The 20381-nt window shown below is 33.8% G+C and overlaps 1 protein-coding gene across 2 annotated transcripts in view; it reads left to right on the top strand.

Moving 5' to 3' along the window:
* DPH6 (diphthamine biosynthesis 6) overlaps positions 1-20381 on the top strand; it is a 210394-nt gene that overhangs the window by 29063 nt on the left and 160950 nt on the right. Inside the window, exon 2 of one of the 2 annotated variants that reach the window (XM_055812825.1) lies at positions 15105-15191. The exons of the other annotated variant lie outside the window; for it this stretch is intronic. Within the exon in view, the coding sequence (XP_055668800.1) occupies positions 15189-15191 (3 nt within the window). The 5' untranslated portion in view covers positions 15105-15188. The remainder of the gene's footprint in view (positions 1-15104; positions 15192-20381) is intronic. 2 annotated transcript variants of the gene reach the window in all.

Raw genomic sequence — 20381 nt, 5'->3', positions numbered from 1 at the left:
ACAGTTGTATACAAATGTATCTTTCAAAAAGATGCACTTACAAAAAGGTACATGTTAATGTTTCTAGAGATGTGATTCCTTGGCATTTAAAACTAGAAAATTTTAGTATGCAGTCCTCAGAATAAGTTTATGCAAAATGCATCGACAATATAGAATGATGGAGCTGCTAATTTTTTATTAGAATGATACAGCTTTTAAGCTTATTAAAATTTAAAGATGTTGAGAGATCAAATTAAATTATGTTGCAATAGAGAAGATGGGAGGAAGAGTGAAACCACGTGCAGGTTTTTCCAGCTAGTTGTGCTGAGTCCTGCAGTGAATAATATAGATCAGTAAGAAAGAGCATGGTGGGACACTGTCCAGATGCACGTGCCATGCCCCTGAGTACAGTCATTCAGCTGGCACATCGGTTCACTGCGGGGTTCATTTTGCATGCATAAGCTTTTATAGTTGGCCCTTTCTTAGGACAGAAAATACAAGAAGGGGCTTCAAACCCTTTGAAATACAAAGTTTTTGGGTTTTTTTCTAAAGTCAATTTGAGGAACAATAATGCCCTTTTCTGTGATCAGGTAATCATTGTGTTGGATGAACAACTTGTTTTCTTAAGTGTAGCAGTCTTTCCATATCATCTGTATTACATATACAGTGTAATATGTGTAATTATAATATTATATTATTGTACATAGGGAGTGATACTTTTGAAGCATTGTTAAAAGGTTAATCAGTTATACACTTATATATATTATATATAATATAAAGTTATATATTATACTCAGTAGGTTTTAATTTATCATTTTTTTCAGTTGTGATTAGTTAAAACCTTTAATTGAATGTCATGAATCATTGTATTGTGTACTCATATTCAGATAGATTTCAACTTTTCTTCAGCTAGGTGGTTTCATATTATTGACACTGGTTTTCTTCTTCTTCTTTTGCCTAAGTATTTTCAATATTCATGGATTTGTTTTCCAATGGATAGTGTAAGGTAGCTGAAATGTGCACTTACCACACCCAGAGTCATCAGAGCCATTTATAGTGACAAAGCCCTTGTTTTTAGTATGTAACAAACTGGTTTATATTAGGAATTAATTAAAAAATATTAATGAGCTGAACAGAGTTTTAAGTAACAAAATGTTTGGTGCTTAATTCAAGTATATATTATAAGAGACAAGATCTTGGAACCTATTCTCAGATTAAGCAATTCATTGTTTTGTGTGGTGTATGAGCATGTAGTTTTAACTACACTTAGTCCATATTTTGAACTATATTAATGATTTAATGTTCAATAATTTTATTTAAAAGGGGATTTTATCTTTGTTAGTGCTGAATGGGTTGGTTATTGTGGAAAGAAAATTTAAGCCATTGAAACTGCCAGATCCTGACAATCATCAAATAAATATATCATTTTATATGCTTGGGTTTGATCATTTTAGGCATGTGGTTCAGATGGAGTGTTTTGAACATGGCAGGCTTCCTTCAGAGACTTCCCTGAAATTACAAAAGGCCTCTGATGGATGACTGTCCTTTGTAAATTGCTGGTGTAAGACCTCAATGTAGTTGCATTGACTGCAGCTGCACAGATTATGTGAGATAAGTTAGTCAGCTGTTTTCATAACTAAAGGTTTACATCTGTAGGTTTTATATTCATATTATTAATTTGAAAATATTACTATTAAAACTACATTCTTTATTCATTTTTTATTAATTATTTTAAAGGTATATTTTTAAATATGGTGTTTCTATGATTTAAAGCATATACGAGAAAAAGGTTTTTTTGCAAACCATAGTACACTTAATTACAATCCACGTCTTGCAAAATAATAATAATAAAAAATTCAATAAAATATTGTTGTTGTGGTAAATTAATGATGTCACCCTTAAATAACTATTGCTTTTTGTCATTCTAGTTCATTGCTTAATAATCGTGTGCATTTTAGAGACTTGCTTTCTAAATATGTTTCTTAGGACTGTATACCAAAACTGCAATGAAGTTATTGTTAGTTTTCCATCAGTGAGAACAAATTGTTTAGTCCAGCATTAGCACTGTATTTCTTATTATTGCAAGGAGATGTAAAGTTACTGCGTGGAAGTCGAGTCTGATCAGGTTTTCGGGGATTTTATTTGGTTTTAACTCAAGAAAGCTCCAGTGTGAAATACAGGCAACATCTTATACAATTATATTTGGAAGTGTCTGAGGAATACAGAATCTTTAGATGGCTTCCTAGTAGGGTCACATTTGCACCTTTTATTTCTTGGGCCAGTCTTTGTGTTCATCTCAGAATTTTCCACAACTAGAAAGCTAGTTGTTAAAGATTGGACAGAAGTGTGTGGTAATTTTGAATTACACATCAGAATTTTGATTTAGCAGATGGTCCATTTATTTTTCATATGTCTGAGACTTGCCAGAGATTTAATTTTTCATTCTAAGTTTCATGGAATGCAACAGTTATACATGTATCATAGAAGTAACAGCAATATTTTACTGCAATCTAATATTGTGCTCTGTATTCTTTCATTGTTTCCCTTGATAGACAACTGCAGTATAGCTTAATTTTGTTCTCCATTAATTTAATTGATTTTTTTGATAGACCTAAGTAAAAACATGGACCTGGTTTGAGGCCTTAGGTATCCTTTAGTGCTAAGTGAACTCCGTCACTGATAATTTTGTTTCTCTCTCAAAAAAAAATGCCTTTCCCTTTTCTCTTTGCATAGAACAGAAGGGGCTTGGGCCTCTTTTATTTATTTTTGGAATAATTTTAATTTTTTTCCTTTTTTTTTCATTTTGTTCTGAATGAACAGGAACATAGGTAGAGTACTTTTTTTGGTTTGTTTTTTTTTTTTCTTTTTTTTCCTTCCCTTTAAATTCCAGATTAAGTAATACACCCTTTTCAGTGCTGCTGCTGCATATCCACAGAAACGTGATTTGCCAGCCAGCATGTTGCACTCTGGAATCTTGCATCCTGACACTCTTGTCCTTTTGTGTGTGATGTGTGTGACAAGAAATGTGAACTTTCCCTGTTCCCAGGCTTCAGCAGAAAAATCAGGCTGAATCAAATTGTTTTGTGGTGCAGTCCGTTTGCACTTCTTGAATTACAATTACACTCTTCTAGTAAAATGATTGCATTCTTTTATCTGTTTGAGATCTGTCTTGTATGCAGCCTAAATGAGTGCTTCTCTGCTATGTTTAGGATTTTTCAAAGTACTTAGTCTACTTCTGTTCTATTAGAAAAAATTTGTTGCTATCAACAGATTGCTTTGATCTAGAACATCTAGGCAGGGCTGTATTCCCAGAATACGTGTTAGTTACAATGATACACAAGTGATTTAGAAATTAGAAGGCAATGTTCTAGAAAGGAGATTAGGATCTGTCAGTGGGAAATAGCCCCACATCTTGTAATTAAAATGAGGGCTTATTTTATGGATCGCATAAACTGTATTGTATGAGGAGACAAGGCTTGAAATAAGTGAACTGCTGCCATGTTGCAGAAACATTGCCAACTGTGAAATACTACATGTTCTATTATATTAGAAAACAGAAAGGTAAAATTAACGCAAACCTAAATCTATACTGTCCTTTAATACTGTGAAACCAGTAATGGTATCTTAAGAATCATACTCTTGCAGGCATTAACAGTTCAAATAAATCATTGATAAAACAACTTTTTAGAAAATGTGGAAAGCTGAATTGAGAGTGTAGTCATTGCTCAGTCACTTGGCCGTGTTTGTTACTGGCCTTAGTTTGCATGGTTCCTAATGCAGGCCATCAGGCCATCCTGGGAGACTTTCTTTGGTTGGTTGGGGTTTTTTGGAAGTGTTAAAAGGAAGAAGCCATGATGTAAATTGGATATTAAATTTCATGTATCTGCTATTACTGATCTGTTTTGTTGACGCTGATGATTTTTTGTGCATGTCTTGTGTGCTTCTTACCAACCTGAAAGAGGTACTTAGTAGCGCTCAGCATATCTGGCAAATGATTTTTATACATGCTTTAGAATTTTTATTTTTTTTAAATTATGTTTGTTTTGTTTGAATTTTAATTACGCTGAGATAGTTGTAAGGGAAGCCTCTCAGCTTTGGGGATTTCTTCATTGATTTGGAGGATATTGTGCAGTGATTAATGCAACGCACTGTGAATGCAGCTTGGATATTCTGTCTGTACCATAGTTGTGCTGTGTGCTACAGTACTATATGAAAATAAGTTTGTCTTCACTCATTTCGAAAGGTGAAGAATTCTCTCTTTTAATTAAATCACAAACACTTTGAAAGGGCATCAGAAGATGTGGCAGCAAATAAAAACGGTGAACTTGGACAGGAGATGTAGTCTTATCAGAGGTGTTGGTAGATACTGCATGATCCCTGAAGAACTAAATGCCTACGGGGGATACTCAAAAGACATGATATAATGGACCACGATAAAGTCGCCTTATACAGTTTTGTAGTTACCTAGTCATGGCATCAGCATGATTGCAAAAGCAAACAAAGGATTTTTAAGTATAGGAACAGAACAGGTTGTAAGCCCTACTGAAAACCTCTAGGCTGTTTGTCTTCCTTATTGATGGAACAAGTTTGTTCCAAAGAACAAATGGTGTTAATTTGCAGAGCTTTCCCAAAGTATCTGAGCGTTATTATTATGGGTAAGTGACAATTATGCCATCTTTGACTTTAACAGAGTGCATCAGTAAAAGGTGCTAAGAGATAGGAGACAGAGAATCCAACACAGCATTTCAAGACTATACTTCCTGCTGGTCACAAGGTACAATGGCGGAGACTCTTCTTCTGTAGCCTCAGTAACAAGTCAAGCTTTATCAAACTATATGTTGAAGAATTGAGTAAAAATATTATATAGAGAGGTTACCTGACCAGGTTCTCTACAGAGTGAGAATCTGTTGCATCTGGAACCATTCAAACCACTCAGAGAAAATTAAATTTCTGAATTCATCTCATAAAGGCATAGGCATGCGCTTTGCTGAAGAATTCCACACCTCATGTACTAGATACACATCAGTTCAATCACTTCTGAAGATACAGATATTTTTTAATATTTTTTAATATTTTTTTTTCTTACATTCAGGAGTGCTACATCTTGTCCTATCAGAGACCTATAAAAATTGTTTGATATTACGAAGGTAGAATGCTTTCCTGGTATTGATGCTTACATCAGAGTGCTTACTAGTCTGCCAGATATTGTGAGAGGTGGCAATTTTAGCCTTCTTTCGTTAAAATACAGTGAAAGCCCTTATTGCAATTAAGTGTGTGTTTTGAAGCTTGGACCAGACTGGGAGCTTTTGAGACTTCTTGCAAAAATTAAAGAAGTTCACAGTCTAGTTGTACATACCTGGAGCTGCAAGGATGTCAGAGAATTGTGTCATAAGCTTTTGTTTCCTCAAAGACCTGAAATTCAGTCAGCCAGCTTCTGCTTCATAAAGTCTTGTTTATTGCAATATACTATATGAGTGTACGGTATAGAATAGAATTTGGAGGCAACATGGAACTACTGTACTGAGTGTAACAATCTTGCAACGCACGACTTGCTTTAACTAAGGGGGAATAAATATTATGTTACTCGTTCAGGGTGTGTTTTAATTCCTTTCTTGAAAGTTTATTTTTTAACTGATTCTAATTATTAAGCTCTAAATATCTAGTCTAGAAATGTTTTTATTGTAAATGAGAGACTGTATTATTAAGCTAAAGTTCTGCCAAGTTACCATATCTAAACAAAAGTAAATGAAGATGTCTGTGATAGTGATAAAGCCAAGATTTGTGACTTTATGTGGCTGCTGTAGCTGAAGCATCTGAAACACATTCATTCAGCATGTATATTTGGAACTGAGATTATATAGGAAAATACTTGTTTCTGTTGTGATAAGAAAGTGGGAGGAACCCTTGATTCTTGATTCTAAGCAGTCCAATGAAGAGAAAGATTTGATTCTTCCTGTAAACTTTCTAAAGCTTGTCAGAGAGAGTATTTTGATATTGTTTTGGAATGTTTCTCTTTAAAACTTGGAATCATTGCTATCATTTTAGTAATGCTAGGTGACCTTGTCTTTTTTTCAAACACAGTGATGGAAAAGTAATCCAAACAAAGGCATTTTATAAGAGAATCAAACCGGAAAATCATAGTGTGACAATTCATGCTTCACTGCGATCTGGGAAAAACTTTTTGAAAGTTGCAATATTTTCATCAGAGTAAATGTCATAGATGAGGAGCATAAAATAACAGTGTTTTCACAAAGCATTTGCAGAATTCTCTTCATTTTGCTCGAGATGTTTGGATACTCAATGAATTCTTACTATGAGAAGTACAGTGCAGACACTGGAGTTCAGGAATAGTAATTGTTAGGCAAACAGGACTGTGTAAATGCTTAAGTCTGAAGAGGATTGTTGTACCAACAATTAACAGAAAATGTATATAATTGTAAAAAGTGTTGGGTTTATGTCTTAGGGAAAATTTTATCAGGATTGCTTTAAGTTTGTATAGGTTATAGAAGAATTTGACAATTGTGAGTGTGCATTTATTTAATTATTTTTTGTTTAGTGGTATTTTCTCATAATTTGGACATAGTGATTTTCAGAATCAGTGCTATTTAGACAATAAAGAATCTAGACAATATTAACTTGATGTGAAGGATCCCACTTCTGGTGCTGCATTGATGAGATTCCTAAGTTTTAAAGGACTTCCAAACCCTGTTGACTTTTGGAGAAGTGACAGTTCTGCTGAAGATCAGAGGAGGGTTCATGAGATTTCTGTTCAAAGTCCAAAAAGAAAGAAGCCTTTCTTTTAGACTTGTGTTCTAAATAGACTGTTTTCCTCCAGCTTAGTGTTTTAGGAAGTCCTGTGTTCTGAATTTATGCAAGGAGAAGTGATGATAAGATTAGAAGAGCTGATTATTGACAGTGCAGATAATGAGAAAATTTCTGAGAGAGTTAATGGAAAATATGTTGTCACTTGGAAAAAATTGAAATTTAGAATATTTGTTAGATCTTGTGAGATTTTGTATTTGGTACTTCAGAGTCCATTCCAAATCGGTTTGCTCATAGGAGTAATAGCAACATAATGATTTAGTAATGTGAAAATGTTTATATGAAATTCTGAAAAAATTGTTACAGAGTTATACAATTTGCAAACAAATGTGCAGTTGTAGCAGAACAAGCAACATTGTTTCAGGCAGAAAAGATTAAATACTTGCATGCTTGATGAAAAAGGTCATTTCCTGGTGACAGCAATGCATCAATATCATGTAAATGTTGCCTATAAGTCTCTTGCATGTCTGTAGGTGAAGAGTAATGTTAATAAAGTCAGTGAAGTTGTACGATTAGTATCACAATAGACCCGAGGTGTCTTACTCCATTGCGCTATGCAAATAGAATTAAATATAGGCTAGGCTTAGGTTTCTCAACTGTCTTGAAGTAGCAAGAAAGATGAAGTCAAATAACTTTTAGAGAAAATTAACTTTGAATATAATGTTTTATGACTTTTATTTGCATAAGCATATGCTCCTAGAATGTTTTCAGGTGAAAACTGTGCAGCTTTCCTGTCAGCTGACTATTTTTTGTCCATAGTGGTCTACAGTTTCCCATTAGAGTAATACCAAATGAGGTAAAGTGAATCTTACATCTTCAAGCCTGCCTTTATTCTTATACATTCATTATAAGATAACTTTGTATTCCAATAACTCATGCCCCAACAATAATCTTCAATATAATTCTTGCTTTATATTAAAAATTGAGACTTTGACACTTTGAGAGAAGATAGCTTTGGACAAAAAACAACCATGAAGAAAGTGAAAGCAACAGGGGTTTTGGGGGGGTTGTTTGTTTTTTGGGTTTTTTTTTAGTTGTCTGTCAACTGTTAAAAATGTTGAATTTATTAATCAGTCAGTTACTCTACACGTACTTCACCATTATAGTTTTTGTGACAGTTCAGGAATGATTGCAAGTATTTTTAACCTACACACTGTACATTAGTTGTAAGTCGTGTTCATGTTATCAGATGACATGAATCAGCAAAGATGCAGATGTGAATTAGCTGTTTGTAAAACTTTAAGTTAAGAATCTTCAGATTTACTGATGAAATTTTAGCTTCGTCTTCAAGGGACTGTCAAGTTAAAAATGTTTCATGTCTATCATATCAGATATATTTTATTCAAGTACTTCAGGTTATTGAATGGGATCAACATTTTATGGAAGTAGTAATGAACACTTTTGACAGTGTTTGTGCGACTTGTTCAAATAATGCATTGAGTAATTTTATATCATGGTCAACCTTAAGTTCATTTCCTCCGATAGAACGTGGTATTTTACTCCATGCTCCAGATGCTATTTCTTCAAGGCTAATTGCTGTAATGCTAAGTTTGACAGTTAAATTTTGTTGAGTATATGATTTATTAATACTTTTAGTAGCTCTTTCTGACAAATGCTGGCAGTTGCAAAGCCCTGAACACTTAGTATTATGAAAAGTTATTCTGTAAGAGGTAAAGGGTTTGTACGTTCTTTGGAGTTTAAGTTGTAAGTAAAATATAAGCAAATTGCCATATTCTTAAAAGTCTTCTTTTTTTTTTTTCCTTTTAAGTAACTGGAAATTAGTGGCAGTATGAGAGTGCGTGTATATTTGTGTGTATAGATGTGTATTGTGTGTAATGTGTATAGATGCACATTAAATAGATTTCATAAATGTGAAGTGCAGTTTTAAAAGGTCTTCTCAGCTGTAGTACATGGAAGAATGAGTTACCCAAGTCTACATCAATATACCTACTTGTCATACTGTTTAGTATGACAAAAAGTGACTTATTTAATCTGAAATTCTTATATGATTTTGTTGTGGTTTAACCCCAGCTGGTAATTAAGTACCACACAGCCGCTTGCTCACTCCCCCTCACCCAGAGGGATAGGAAGGAGAATTGGGAAGGAATTTAAAACTTGAGGGTTGAGATAAGAACAATTTAACAGGTAAAGCAGAAGCCGCACACGCACGCAAAGCAAACCAAGGAATTCATTCACCACTTCCCATCGCAGGCAGGTGCTCAGCCATCCCCAGGAAAGATGGGCTCCATCACACTTAACAGTTACTTGGGAAGACAAACACCATAATGTCAGATGTCCCGCCCTTCCTTCTTCTTCCCCCAGTTTATATACTCAGCATGGGTCAGATGGTATGGAATATCCTTTTGGCTAGTTTGAGTCGGCTGTACTGGCTGTGTCACATCCCAGTTTCTTGTGCCCCTCCAGCCCTTTTGCTGGCAGGGCCCAAGAAAATGAAAAGTCCTTGCCTTGGTATAAACATTACCTGATAAGAACCAAAAACATTGGTGTGCTATCAACATGTTCTTACACCAAATCCAAAACACAGCGCTGCACCAGCTACTGAGAAGAAAATTAACTCTATCCCAGCTGAAACCAGGGCAGATTTAGAATGTATTAAACTAAGCAGGCAACTACTTTACTTTAATGTCACATTATAGCATATGAGTTAATTTTAGAAAAATGAAAATATATTTTTTAGAATTGCTTTGCTCTCAAGAAGCTAAATTCTTTACAAAGAAACATTAGGGAGGAATAGAAGAATTGTTTCTGGTAGGCAAAATAGCTTATTTTCATTTAAGACTTGTTTTTCTCCCATGGTTCTGGGTCTTGTCCTGTTGCATGTGGTAACAGGACAACAAAAGGAAAACTCAAAATCTTGTCGTGTTGTGCCTGCAGTTTTACTTGCACAAAAAGTCCTGTGTTTCACAGAATTAGTAACATGAATGAAGTTACTTACATGCCTCAGTATTTGCCAGCATGTGTCCTGAGATACTTCATTAAAATAACATTGCTTTGACAATACTCATATAGAAATAAATCAGACTAGACAGTTAATTCTTGGTTGACATTTTCCTAGAGTAGCTTCCTTAATGGAATTCTGTTAATAAGTTGAATTATCCAAACCATGCCACATACCTCAGATAACTGGAGCAAGCTGTAGGTTCTGTTCAGGGTTTGTTTTGTAGGTGCTGTACTGGATCTCTGTCTTGTTGGTCTTCAGCATGAAGGGGTAGATTGCCATTAGCATCTAGAAGTTGATCCACATGGAGACTATGTGAACGAGGCAGAAGAGGCTTGTATGTGTATATTAAAGGATGTAGTTTATCAAGGCTGGCTTTTGGTTATCTTACGGTTTGTTACAGGTACTATTTAAAAAAAGAAATCAAAGAGTGAAATTCCACATCGTCTGAATCCAAGAGTATGATGCAAGTGGACAAAGTTGCGTTACCTAAATCATTAATCTTCTCTTTACTAGAAATGTACAAACTAATGTTCCTTTGACCTTCTTATTCTTGATGTAATAAATGGTTTGTCTTCAGCAAGACATTGATCTGGAACATAATAATATAGGCCAGTACCTGCCTTCATAAGACAAAGACTTTTTTTTTCTCTTTTCTTTTTTTTTTTTTCTCATTCTGAAGAAGTGACACATAATTGTATATACTGGTCACTTAAAAACCTAGTTTTAATATTTCAGTCACAGTTGTTAACTTCTAATTCTAGATAAATGTGTAGGAAGTATTGATAAAATGACTGTGTCTTTCATGTTATAGCTGTTGATATAATTGCTCTTGATTGCAAAGTAGTTACAGTTAAAAACATCGACACTTTTAATATCCAATCTAGCATGGGAACAGAAATATGTGTGATTACTTGACTATTTTGTAGTTGTTCACTGGTATCTTGTCATTGCAATGTAATGGCTTTTATACGATCTGGAGTTGACTGTTCATGCTAAATTTTGTTATCAAATTAAGTAATCGGTCTTTGATGAGGTAATTTTATAAATAAGATTTCCTGAAAGAAGTGTCTGCAGGCAAGTTTGCTCTGTAATTATTTGAACACTTAAGGGTTGGAAGTCCCAAAGGTAAAGCATTTATGTGAAACCAAATCTCTGCACAAAATGCAATTTTAAAAAATATTTTTTTGTTGTTCAGCTGCAGACTCTTGTCACGCTGTCAAAGACTTCGTAGCTTCCATTGACGGCATGTAGGCCTCTTGTGCACTCAGTACACTTGTATAAAAAACCCAAAACCTTACGGTTCTGTAGAAAAGTCCTTAGGTAACCTTTGCAATAATGGATAAGTCTATTGATTTTGATTTTAGTATTCTATGGGTTTTGATAGCTATATCTAACTATATTAAAATTTACTAAATGCATTGGTTTTAGCATGAAGTTTTTATTGGAAAAAATTAGTTAGTGGATCTAAATTAAATAATTAGGAAAAACTCTTGTGAAATAGTATGATATCTATAAAGGATATCTGAACTTGCTTATGTTCTATGAAAATAGGCAATACATGAGATAAGCTTAAAAAATTCATTCATTAATGAATGATGTGTAATTCCTAAGACTAATTGTTAACTTTGTAAATGCAGCTAAACGGACAATCAGTATATCGGGAAAACTTGCATTTGTGGTGTGATGTATGGCTATAGTGGAAGATTTTCCTGCTTTTCTCTTTCTGCTATTTAAAATTTAATTCTAGCCTTTAGAACTGCAGTATTGCAATATGCTTCTCTTTGACATTAGACTTTGAGAATGGTATTTCTATCTCTCACTCTCTCTCCTTTTTCATTTGCAGTGGGTGTGCATGTATGTGCTCATGCAGTGGGTGTGCATGCCCTGCACCAGCTCCCTGAATCTTTCGTGCTTCCAGGTAGCAAGAGGGCCATATACTAATTAAATGTGGTTATTATGAGATTGTGTTTGGATACTGAAAGCTGTGACTTAGAGCTGATGAATACCCCCTTATACTGAATCAATAGATATTGTGTGTGTGTGTGCATATAGTATTTCAATAATTGCATTGTGACACTCCTCAAGTTAGGCCATCACTTATGCTTTAAAGTGGCGGTGTGTCTGTCTGTACCCTATGCAGGGCATTCATTAAAATTAGTCTAATTATCTTTTAAAGTGGATTAGTTACATAGTATTATTTCCTTCTATAGATACTATTATTCAAAAGTAATTTACTTTTAAAGTGAGTAAAGCTAAGCCAACTGAAGACTGCTGAAGTTCTTAATGAAAATGTTCACACAGGGATTTCACGTGAATCTACATTAAATTTATTTCCATTTCTGTTTTTGGAAATAGGTCTTCCTAAGCAATGAAGGCATGAGACATGCATTCTTTGTGGTCTCTTAAGTGGAAGACGAGAAAGTCCCAGATGATGTGTAGTGATATGCAAGACTGTGTGATTTGTAGCTAGTCTGCAGAACTTTACCAAATACTGTTTTTTCAATTTGGAGTAGTTATTATATCCCTTTGTCTCAGGGATATTTCCATACTGTCTTTGATTACTTGCAGCTGCCTCTGACAGAAATATCAAAGCTGAGGAAAATCGCATACTCTGTTTGAAATCAGTGTAATCAGTGATCTTAGAATGCTTCACAAATTATAAGGCAAAACTTGTATTTAAGAATTTTCCACTCAAATAATTGCAGAAGGCTAAAAGTCCTGTTACAAATGTATATATTGTCAATCACACACCTGCAGATATGTTGTGTTTTAATTTCAAGTTTTGCAAGTGACTGATAATCATTATTTGGACACAAATGACGTAAAGCTTTAAGCATGTGTTAAGAGTTTTCTGTTACTTGTGCAGGCTTCAAGGAGGATATTAATTGGAAAGACAATTTCATTTAGAGATAATGTATTTTATATCTTGGTCATAAAATGGATTCTATTGTGGCAAAGCTGTGAAGCAAATGTTAAAAACTGAACTTAGTTTAACCATTCTTCAGCTATCTATACTTCAGTTTCTTACATGGATTTGTTCTAAACAGTAAATTTTTAGGGATATTCTGGATTGTTTTGAATGGAATTGTTCAAATTTTCTTGCAGTACATGTGAACAGGCATATATAAGCACAGGTCAAAAACCTCCTTTTTCTTTCTTTGATATTATTTTGGCTGTTCTATTCAATATTCCATTTAAGATAGACATTATTAAGGTGGTGAATAGTTCTGTGCAGTGATATGCTCAGCAGTAACCTTTACTCATAATGTGATATTGTCTGTATGTCTTATTTTGTTCAGCTTTCTCTGGCACTGATGAAGCCTAAGGCTGCTGTTTCTTTGAGTTGCTGATAATTTTTTATCTGATTAACTGACACATTTAGTTGAAATCAGACACAGCCCTTAGGCTGGGCATGGATTTAATTTAAAAAGTATCAAAGGTTTGCACTGTGTGCTGTTTAATCATCATGTTTATCAGGCAAAGAAAAATTACCGGAAGGACCATAGGGAGAGGGTTATCTTAAGGAGCAGTAACTTGGGAAATTGAAAATAACTCCAAGGTAATTTACAGCTAACTTTTACATTCATTACTATAACATTTCCCACTAATAATTACAGTGCATGTAAAATACTAATTAAATTGAAAACATTAGCACTAATTTTATTTTTGCTGAACTCTTAGAGGGTCAGGTAAAGACATTAAAATGTGAAATTAAAGAAAACCTCTGTACTAATATTACTGCAATGAATATTTTACTTACTAGTAGAATACTTCTACCAGTATTGTATGCTACAATGCATATGTAGACGTTTCCTCAAATTATCCTTAATTGTCACTATCCTTAATGGAATTTCAGTCACTGAAATAAAAAATAAAAAACCAACCAAAATTGAAATTGGAGTGTGCTAGCATAAATTACTCGTACATTTCAGTTTATATTTTACTTCAGCTGTGAACCAGTATGTCAGTATTGTACATGGGTATTACAGAGCCACACCTTAAGAACAGCGTAACAGCGGGTAATACTGATGGCACTGATGTTTCAGAGCTTTCATGAAAATGTTTAATTTTTTTATACTATTTTCTGATAGAAAATAAAGCTAAAACTAATTTATATTTATACAAAGAGAGCAGCAATTTTGAATTGTGTTAATCATTAAACTGTTTAAAAATATGTTTAAAACTATGAAGCTTTAAATACATTGTACATTACAGTACAGGTACAGTTGCAAAGATTGATTTGCTGTTCTAACACAATCTTTCATGATTATTCTTCAGGAATGTTATGAACAGGAATAACTTAATGGTTATAACAAGATATGTAATGATATGTAATTTCACTTACAGTTAAAACATGGCTAATAACTATCTTATGTACATAGAAAAGCTGTATACTGCTGCTAAAAAAAGACGTGTATTATTTAGATGCTTTTTAAAAGTTGATTTTTATACCTGCCATTTAAAATGAGAAATTTTGGTAATTTTTTGAAAGGTAAAAATAAGCCATATGGAAAACAAAAAGTTGTTAGCATCTGTATACATCTATGTTTAGCATCTGTTTATATATATATTACATACTTGTGATGTAATACTTTATAACAAAGTATATATACTGAGTAGAAGTGCTTTCTGTTATTACTCAAATATTTCAGAGAAGCAATTTGTTTTTACTTTAGACTAATCTATTGCACTAGCGACGAATTAGTAAAGTTTTGCATAGTAAAAATAATCTCTTAAATTAACAGTACATATTTTCTTTAATAATAATAAAAAGACCCCAACCCAAGAAAAAACCCCAGCCTTCCGTATTAACTTTCCTTGAACATTTTTCTGTTCTCTGTTATTTTTTATATGATACAGCACCTAACATCTTTTCTCCAGAATTTTCCCGAGTTTGCTTCCTTGGCTTTTGAGTTCAGTGCAGATCCCTGGTATTTAGCCTGCAGATGTCAGCCTGCTCTACCCATGCTGAGACTGCAGTTTTGTGAACCTGCTTTTTATGGCACCAAACCCGATCAGATTCCACATTAAAAGGTGAAATGTAGTACCCAACACCTGACTCCTTTGAACCTGGGATTGACTCTGCTAACCACGATCAGCTCTGAATGAAACAAAATCCTATCTATTTGCAAAATGTCCAGTAAGTCTTTCAATACCACAAAGTGATTCCAGTGAAGAAGTAGTTTTTAGCTATTATTCTTTGCATGCGTCAAGTGCTGAGCTGAATACACTATGCGGCAAGACTTTATGTAAACTTTGTCCAGTTGAGGAATTTATGAAGGTTGTTAGATGGTAGATTTTTTTTCTGTTCCATCTCATGCTGCATCCTTCTTCCCTTCAGATCTTCTTATTTCTTGCATTTGTGCCACTCCAACCTTGATTTGTTGAACCATACAGAATAGGAGGATTGAATTTATTCCATTTCATGGTATGTAAGTATATTAACTAGTTCTCCCACTTCAAAGCATGTATTAAGTATATTGATGTTTCTCCTTGTGGAAGCTGCTGTCTGGACAGTGATGGAAGTTTATGTTTGCTCTTTTACCATCAGAAGAATTAAATGGAAAGTGATGGTGATGAATAGCTCCCTGTCAAAAGTCTTTAAACGTGAACGCTAACCACAACTGAAAAATGACATAATGTACTGCCATTTCAAAAGATGATTAAAACTTATGTATTATCAAAGGAAATAAGCTAGAATAAGTGCAGAACATCTTGTATATGTTCTTTAAATCAGATTTAATGTAGCTTGTAAGCAAGCAGGCAATGACAGTCTTGTCTTCTTTTGTTACTAACTTCCATATATAGTATACATATGTGCATAGAAACACATGTGTGTCTTTATATATGCAGACATACGTATTTATGTGTTTGTGTGTGTGTGTGTATATTTACATATGCATTCACACACATGCGCATCCACCTTCCAAATCTGTTATAAGCCTGTACGATTGAAAAAAAACAACCCACCTCCGAAACAAAATAGGGAAAATTGTGTATGATACGTATATTTATGTAGCCATGGAGGTTAATCTAGTTGTGAGACAGCAGTTGTATGGCCTTGTGTTTGTTTGTATCAGATACTTCAAAAACACTTGCTGAACTTAGTTGATCGGATAGTTTGCTGCTGATAATTTAGAACTGAACAATGAAAGTTGTTATTGAATGGTCTTTAGTTTCTGGTTATCCAGAACATCAGAGCACACATTTTTTTAAGGAAAAACTAGATAGAAAAAACTCTGTGATAGAGCATTGGTGAGAACTTCCCTCAAGTGTTTGGAAAGCATATACTGAATATCATCTCCTAAATACAGTTCTCTATCCAAACGCTATGGCTGAACATTAATTTATGTATAACTTATTTTTGACAGAAATAGTCAGGAAAAGCCCTGAGTATTTCAACTGAACTTGTTAGCAAAAAAAAAAAAAAAAAGAAAAAGAAAAAAAAGAAAAAATATCTTAGTCTATATAAGAATTAGTGGCAATACAGTTTTATGCTGGAAAAGTTTGTAACCTTAACTGTTCAAAACTTCAGTAAGAATAAAAATTCAGAATAATTTTAAATCGTATTATATTTATTTTCCTTCCCAGCATAATGATGCTATACACAATAGACAGATGCATAAAAATAAAACAATACTGTAAGTAATGGCAAAGTTGGGAACTTGCTTAATTGGTGAGCTCCAAGCTGTTCTGCTTTTTAAAATTATTGCTGCTGCTAATATACAGTAAAAGCTTAAAAATATATGTGTTAAAACAGTATTTTTAAATTGATACTTCTGATGCCAAGTCCTTACACAGAAGTAATTTCCAAGTGTGGTCACCACTCTTTATTGTCTGTGAGACCATAAGATCTTAGAGTTTAGTTCCACGGTAGTGACTACTGTTTGCCAAAGGGTAAAATTCTGAGCCCCAAGATAGGAAATCCAGGAGCAGTGCAGGCATTACTTGCATTGCTACATTCTGTTTCCAAACGTTCAGCTATGTCTCAGTCTTTGAATTTGTGGCAGGGAAGAGTTTCTTTTTTAAAAGGAATATTTTAAAAATGCAGTTAGTTTTAATTATTTATTATTAACAGAACCATTTTTCCTTTAAAAATGATCTATTAGTCAAAGATATTGCACATCTCATTCTTAGAAGGACTTTAGACAAATTACTTGAACATATCCTCTCTACACTTTTGCACGAGTAGTAAGTCTGATAGATTATTTTCTACCAGTTCTTTCAGAAATACCTCACTCTTAAAATCATTAGTGCATTTTTATAGCTGATCTTGTGGATGGATCTGCTATCAGAAAACTACTGTAGTATTGAAATTAAGTGATGTGATTTGATTCCTTTGACTCCTGTTATTCTTCCAGTAGATGGTAGTACTAATTGCAGCTGTGAAGGCAGTTTGAGAGTTGACATTTGGATGGATTAGACTACAGTGCTTATCTTTGCATCACAGTTAAGTGAGGATTGTGAGAAAATTCAAAATTATTTTCTGGATGTTAGCAGTTAAGAACTGTGCTTTGCAAGAATGTATCTTCTGTATCTTCCAACTGCAAAAAAGAGAACTATCAAGTGACTGTAGGAATGGATGAAATATATAATAAACACATGTTGTTAAGTACAGTCAAAAGTAGTTACTGTGTGACCATAAAAGATTTTTTTTTTTCACCTGGCAAAGTCCTGTAAATCAGCGCAAGCAGAACTTCATAGTAAAATCTTACTGAAATCAAAAGGAATGATCACAGTCGTACCATTAAGCATGTCTTGATGCCAACGTATTGTGATGGATTCAGCCACAAAGGTCAACTGTACTGTTACTGTGTATGTGTTCAGTCTTAAAAATTGTAGAGGGTTTGGTGGTTGGCATTCTTTCAGTGATTTTCTGTTGCACATGGTTCTTCATAAGAACAAATTGATTTGTGTCTTAATGGAATCTGAAAAAATTAAAGATTGGGTTAGAGTCAGCTCAGTTTAGTAGAATGTAATGCTAATGTATTCACCTGTTGTTAATTTAAATAAAGTAAAACAATTCTGGTAATCTCAGTAAGTAGAAAATCTAAGTCTTTCTTACTTTACTTTTTAACTTTTAAGTAAGTCTTGAGTTTTGTCTTTTGCTGAGATTTTGCTTTTTTTTATTGTGGTCATTGAACCTAGTGTGTTCCATGAAGTAATAAGTACTGTTTGAACAGATTTCTAGCGTAGCTGTAATGCCTCATTGGCAGCTAGCTGCAGAAACCCTGCATACATCCCATAGTTCTTGATGTATTAAGTGTGGTCTATCATTTGTATTGTTATGCTACCTTGAATGTAGAAGTAGTAATGAAAAAGCATTTGAACATTCAGTATCTCTGACACTGGAAGGCTATGGAGGCGATTGTAGAAGTTCTTTGTGGTTTTGGTTTTCTTGTTCCTTGGATCATAGGCTAAATCTGCTTTACTCATCCCTTGCCACTGGCCCTGAGTTTCCCCATCTGCTTTATGATCGTATAAATGTAGGTGCTTTTCTGCAGTGTTATTCCGGATTTGTCCTTCCCTATTCCTTCCCATAGTTGAATACTTCTCTCCCTATAAAGGCGTTCAGGATTATTACTGTGTATCATCCTAGTCTCTGGTGGTCTAGACATAGGTCACAGCAGGAGTCACAAGTTTGTTTGCAAAAGTGAGAAGCCTCAGCCATTCTGATTCTGTGATTCCATTAGCAATATATTATACTGTGTTGAGCAGAAAGGAATACAATCTGCTTCATTCCTTCACACAGAAAGGTGTGGGGTGACTTGGAAACATGGGCAGTTAATATTTAATGTATTATTTAATAATACTGGTTCATGATGTCAGATCCTGTGCATGGACCACTTAGTGATTTTTTTTTTTTTTTTTTTTTTTTTTTTTGTGATATCCTTTGAGGTTATGTTGCCTGTGATTAACTGTTCACATAAGCAGAAATACAGGTAATGTTTCTGGACATGTTGGATGATGTCTAAACATTGTGATGGAGCACATTTTGAAAGAATTGTTGGTGTTATTTCTACATAAAAATACAAACAAACAATACTTAGCTGTCATGTTTTCCAAGACTTACGTGACTGAAACTTTATAATCTTTCTAAAGAGAAATACGAAGAATGCAACTTAAGTGCAATTGTAGCAGTGCAGGTAAACTGCATATCAAAATTATAAGGATATAAGGGTATAAAGATATAAGAAAAGCATTTCAGGTGTGCTTGAAGATCCAACAAAGCTTCATGAATAATTTTATCAAATTTATTTAGAGAAAACTCTGCTTACATAACTGTGTTAACTTTTTAAGAAATATCATTCTAGATGGGTGAGTTCAGTAGATTAAAATGTCTGTGATTTATCTTTATTCTGAAAAAAAGCTTTGAAATGTTGCACAGAAAGCTCAAAGAGAAGCAGAAGCAATATTATCTGGATAATAGCAATAATAATGATAATGCTGGCAACAGATAATGAACAAGTGACTGATAAGCTAAAGTTAATTTTTATCAGTACTGTTACTTCTGGACATGTGAGAAGCATCAACATGAATCCTGTATGATTTGGTATTAAGCTTCATATTAAATTATGTATTCATTAATGAAGTGTAGAAGTACATACATTGAACAGTGATATAATTTTCAGATTACTGTAGCTAGGAATTTTGATAAATACAGTGATTCTTTAACAGAAGTATAGATGGGTATGAATAACTTGGGAATTTGGTTGGACAAATATGAGGTGACAATTAATATAAAGAAGATAACATAATAGATTGAGGAAAGAATATCACAGACAGACATAAACCAGGATTTTTTCCCTACAGTATAATTATGAATAAAACACCTTCCATATCATTTGATAAAAACCTGAAAAATAATATTTAATTCAGTACCATGTCAGGCAAAGGCTTATTTGATTTTTAAATTCATATCTAGGTTGATATTATTGAAAATTTTGTGATAAAATCTTGCTGCAAACTTCACAGGATTGCTGTCTAACTGAGCAGGTCTAGAAAGTAAGTCATGCTGTGTAGTTATGATCGACCTTGGTTAAAAAAAGGAAAAGTCTAGATGCAGCAAGTGTTAGGAAATACATTAAATTCAACATGCTGGTTCAGACTCAAGCAAGAATTCATGAAATATAAGTATGTGCATTTTAAAATGTTACATTCTCATTGTGCCTACAAGAAAAAGTAAGTGCTTTTGGCTTAGGTAATTGAAATGAAATAGAGAAAATGGCTTGGAAAACATTATTTTGTAGCAGAATTTTCAAAAGGTGACATTGAGTAAGTTGCCCAAGAGTTGTCTTGTTCTGGTGTTAGGATAAAAAGGGTAATCTCACACCCTGTTGTGCTGCATATTGTGACAAATGCTAGCAGTTTAATTAGTAGTCATGATTGATTGTTGCTGATATTTACTTGTAGGTAAGGTAGCTAACAACTCAGTTATAGTGAAGAACTGGAAGTAATTTTCAGGAGGATGTCCGGAAAACTTTTGGATAAGCTCTTAAATCTGGTACTTTCACTGGTTATTACTTCTGTAGAATGGTACTTGAGTTGATTACTGTGTTAGAGTAATAACCACTTAGGAGGTCAGCTGTGCTGCTCTCTTCTATGCAAGATCTGCATT

This window comes from Falco peregrinus, chromosome 1 (assembly GCF_023634155.1).
Source record: "Falco peregrinus isolate bFalPer1 chromosome 1, bFalPer1.pri, whole genome shotgun sequence".
Classification (NCBI taxonomy): domain Eukaryota; kingdom Metazoa; phylum Chordata; class Aves; order Falconiformes; family Falconidae; genus Falco; species Falco peregrinus.
This window is presented reverse-complemented; position numbering and strand designations above follow the sequence as displayed.